This window comes from Bombus impatiens, unplaced genomic scaffold (genome assembly GCF_000188095.3).
Source record: "Bombus impatiens unplaced genomic scaffold, BIMP_2.2 scf_0350, whole genome shotgun sequence".
NCBI classification, from domain to species: domain Eukaryota; kingdom Metazoa; phylum Arthropoda; class Insecta; order Hymenoptera; family Apidae; genus Bombus; species Bombus impatiens.
In genome coordinates this window covers 2,488-6,074 of record NT_176769.1, presented here as the reverse complement: position 1 = coordinate 6,074, position 3,587 = coordinate 2,488, and the positions used below count along the sequence as shown (strand labels likewise).

The window sequence follows — 3,587 nt, the reverse complement described above, 5'->3', positions numbered from 1 at the left end:
GGGCTGGAGTCGGAGTGTGCCGACTATATGTGAGTTGTCCGTTCTCGGGTACTGTACGGGGCTCCGGTGTGGGCAGAAGATCTGATGGCGAGTCGTCGCAGTCTGATTTTACTGAGGAGGCTGCATAGGACGACCGCCATCAGGATCATAAGGGGATACTGAACGGTATCTTACGCGCTGGCGTATTCACCGTTCCAGCTCCAGGCCTTGGCGCTCCGAGGGGTGTACAAAAACCTGAGAGGCCTGGTCAAACCAGAGAAGATCAGATTCAGAGCCACCGGGCCGTTAGATCGGTCCTTCCGAACTGGGAAGTTTGAACGAACAGCGAAGGGCTCCCGTTATCCTTCCGGATGACACAGGTGTTCGCTGGGCATGGAGTATTCGGTAAGTCCCTGCAGAAAATTGGAAGAGAGGTGACGAGCATCTGTCACCACTGCGGAGAGGGTGAGGACACGGCTGAGCACACGCTGGAGTTTTGTCCAGCATGGGAGGCCCCCCGCCGTGTTCTACGACAAGCGATTGGCGAAAGTGTGGATCCCTCGGCAGTGGTAGAAGGTGGTGCTGAGAAGGAAACAGAAGTTCCTCACAGTCCGCTCCTATTGCGAAGAAGTAATACTCACAAAGGAGCGGGCAGAGTGGGAGAGGGCGAGAACATCCCACCCTTGTAGGGTTCTGCGCTGAAGAGCGGCCCCGCACTACCCTAGGTGGTCATAGTGGCCACCGAGCAGGCGGCTCTAAATGGCGGCTCCAAACGACATAGGAACCGCCGAGGAGGACACGAGGGACAGGTGGCGATCCCAGCTGATCAACGAGGGAGGCAAACATCGGGGCGCGGAGGCGGTTCTCCCAAACTGGGAGGCATGGAGAAGCCGCCACGGCCTCCCGCTCACATTCAGAATGACCCAGGTGCTCACCGGACACGGCGTGTTCGGCGAGTTTCTGAAGAGAATCGGACGAGAGACGACAGACATCTGCCACCACTGCGGAGAGGGCAGGGACACGGCGCAGCACACCCTGGAGCTCTGTCCGGCGTGGGAGCTGCCCCGCTATACTCTGCGACACGCCATAGGAGGAACATTGACCCCCCAGCGGTTGTAGAGGCGATGTTGAGAAGGCCACAGGAATACGAGGCCGTCCGCCTCTGCTGCGAGCGAGTTATGCTCGCGAAGGAGCGAGCGGAAAGGGAGAGAAAGAAAAACTCTCACCCTTGCATACCCGAAGAATAGGGTCTGCGTATGATGAGCAACAGGACAGAAACCGGTGGAATGTTTACTGTCTCGTGCCGCTACAAATATTTCTTTTAAGGAGAGCTATAGGATTACTCCATACCTTTGTCAGACAAAGCGTTCATCCCTTGGCCGCGGCTACGTTGGGCGACAGACTGTCGCCTCGAGCCCAAGTTCATTATCACAAGTCTCGAACAAGTACGATCGAAGTGAATAACTACAATTGTTTAATTACAGCTATGATAGACTCTAGATTACAATGTTGGACTCTAGATTACATTAAATTGGACAGAAAACGATATTTATTTAACGGAAACTCTCTCTCTCTCTCTCTCTCTCTCTCGACTCGATTAGCTCTGACTCTCGCAATACGCACACTTTTCGACTCGCACACTCTGACCTTCCGGTCGTCCCGCCTTGATAAACGAAACCGTCCTTCTCGTCTAACGTTGTCTATTGTTTTCCTCATACCTATGTAAGAACTAGGTGACTTTAATCATGTCGGCACTCTTAAATGTAAACGAACCACAGAAAGACGACGTACACAGTTTTTTCTATTTTCAACCGATCTCTACCTACCAACCTTTCAACCGATCAGTTCAAACTACCTTACGATATTACAATAGATGCACTTTGGTATGTTACCAGCGAAACAATACATCGTGACCTTAAGATACCCACAGTTAGAGAAGAAATATCCAAATTCAGTAATAGATATGTGGTATCATGAATGAGGGGTCTGGGGTGTATCTTGTGAATTATAAAAGAGCGATTGCTGAGCATGTACGTAGTGAGGCTAAGACAAAAGACAAGGGGTTGCTAGGGGACAATAAACGAATTAACAGTAGTATGAGTTGAGATGTCAGAGAGTGCGGATTGCGTTGATGAGAGTCGTTGATTAATTATTCAGTTGTGTTAATTATTATGTGTTTGCTGCGATCAGTTCATGTTTAACAAACATTATTCTCTGTTCAATTAACACCTGTTCAATCTACTTATCACTAATAAACTAATATAGTAGTTTCGTTATTACAGATATAACATAAGAGTTAACAACCACCAAAACCCATCAGTTACTCAATTACGTGACACGACGGATCAGATCAGCAGAATAAAAAGACATTACCCTCTAGATTTAAACATTAGATTCAGCCAGAATCAAACAGACGATAATCACCTATTATACACAATATAGTACCACGCTAGAATAATTTACTTATAATTCTCAATGAGAACTGATTGTAAAAATTCTTCCAAATAAAAAAAAAGGACTTGCCGGCCTTAACGGTAAATAAAAAAACCTTGTTTTATGATAGTTCCTTAGGATTATTGCTTAATTCTATGTGCACCGTGTAAGTCACCGGACGTAGTAGAAAATATGCAGCTTTGCAAGCCGACAGTGATACACAAAATCAAGCTCGCTGTCCTGCTTAGTGTATAGACAATCGTAATTGTTTCTATTTAACATATGTAATTTATTGTATTTTTATTGTATTGAACTGTATTTTATTTGTATTTTATTGTATTGTATTTGTAATTTAGTGTAACTTATTCTATTTAACATTTTAGATTTCGGAAGTAATTGTAAATGAAGACTGTAGTATACCGAAGGAGGAGCAAGGTGTCGCTGGCAAGCGTGGTTTAACGGGAATAATATTTGTTATGAAAATAGCTGGTGCGTTAGCAGAACAAGGGCTATCACTTGAAGAAGTGACTAAAACTGCACATGATGTTTTGCAAAATATAGCCACTTATTCGGTTGGGTTAACAGCATGTGCAATACCCGGTTAGTATCCAGATATTACTTACACAAGATGTAATTGGAACAAATTGTTTTGTTATATTCTCAATCATAAATATACTTATTTACTTTAAATCATACCCATCTTACCATTATTAGTAACTACATCATAATTACTCTGAGGATGTTCATAAAAATGCATATTTTTATATAAGAGACGTAAAGTAATGTAACCTAGGTAGGCTGGAGGATGATATCGGATGAACCATACATAATGATGAGAGAAAGCCTATGTGCAGACAGACTGAAAGGGGTGGGAAACTTCAATATGCCAAGAGGTCAGTTCTTTAGCCGAATAGTTACGCGGAAGAAGGCGTACGTTTTTTTTTTTTTAATATTTCATTCGTACTTTACAATTTGTCCAGCTGAACATTTGGTAAGTTTTTCTAGCTTAATTGCAATATAACATGTGCTACCCCAGCGGGTTACCATATTCCAGTGACTATTTTATTTCCATAGTGAGGTCAATGGGGTGCTTTCTTTTTAGTCTTCTATCTATGAGAGTTCTTGAAAAAAATATAAAAAATGATGACAATACGGAAAAGACATCGTTTCTTACT

General features: G+C 43.9%; 1 protein-coding gene across 1 annotated transcript in view; it reads left to right on the top strand.

Annotated features, from left to right (window-relative positions):
* The window catches only part of LOC100750004 (triokinase/FMN cyclase), a 14,207-nt gene extending 11,154 nt beyond the window's left edge, over nt 1-3,053 (top strand). The window contains exon 6 of the mRNA XM_003489603.4: nt 2,796-3,053. Coding sequence (XP_003489651.3) covers nt 2,796-3,017 — 222 coding nt within the window. The 3' untranslated portion in view covers nt 3,018-3,053. The remainder of the gene's footprint in view (nt 1-2,795) is intronic.
* The last annotated feature ends 534 nt before the right edge of the window (nt 3,054-3,587 follow it).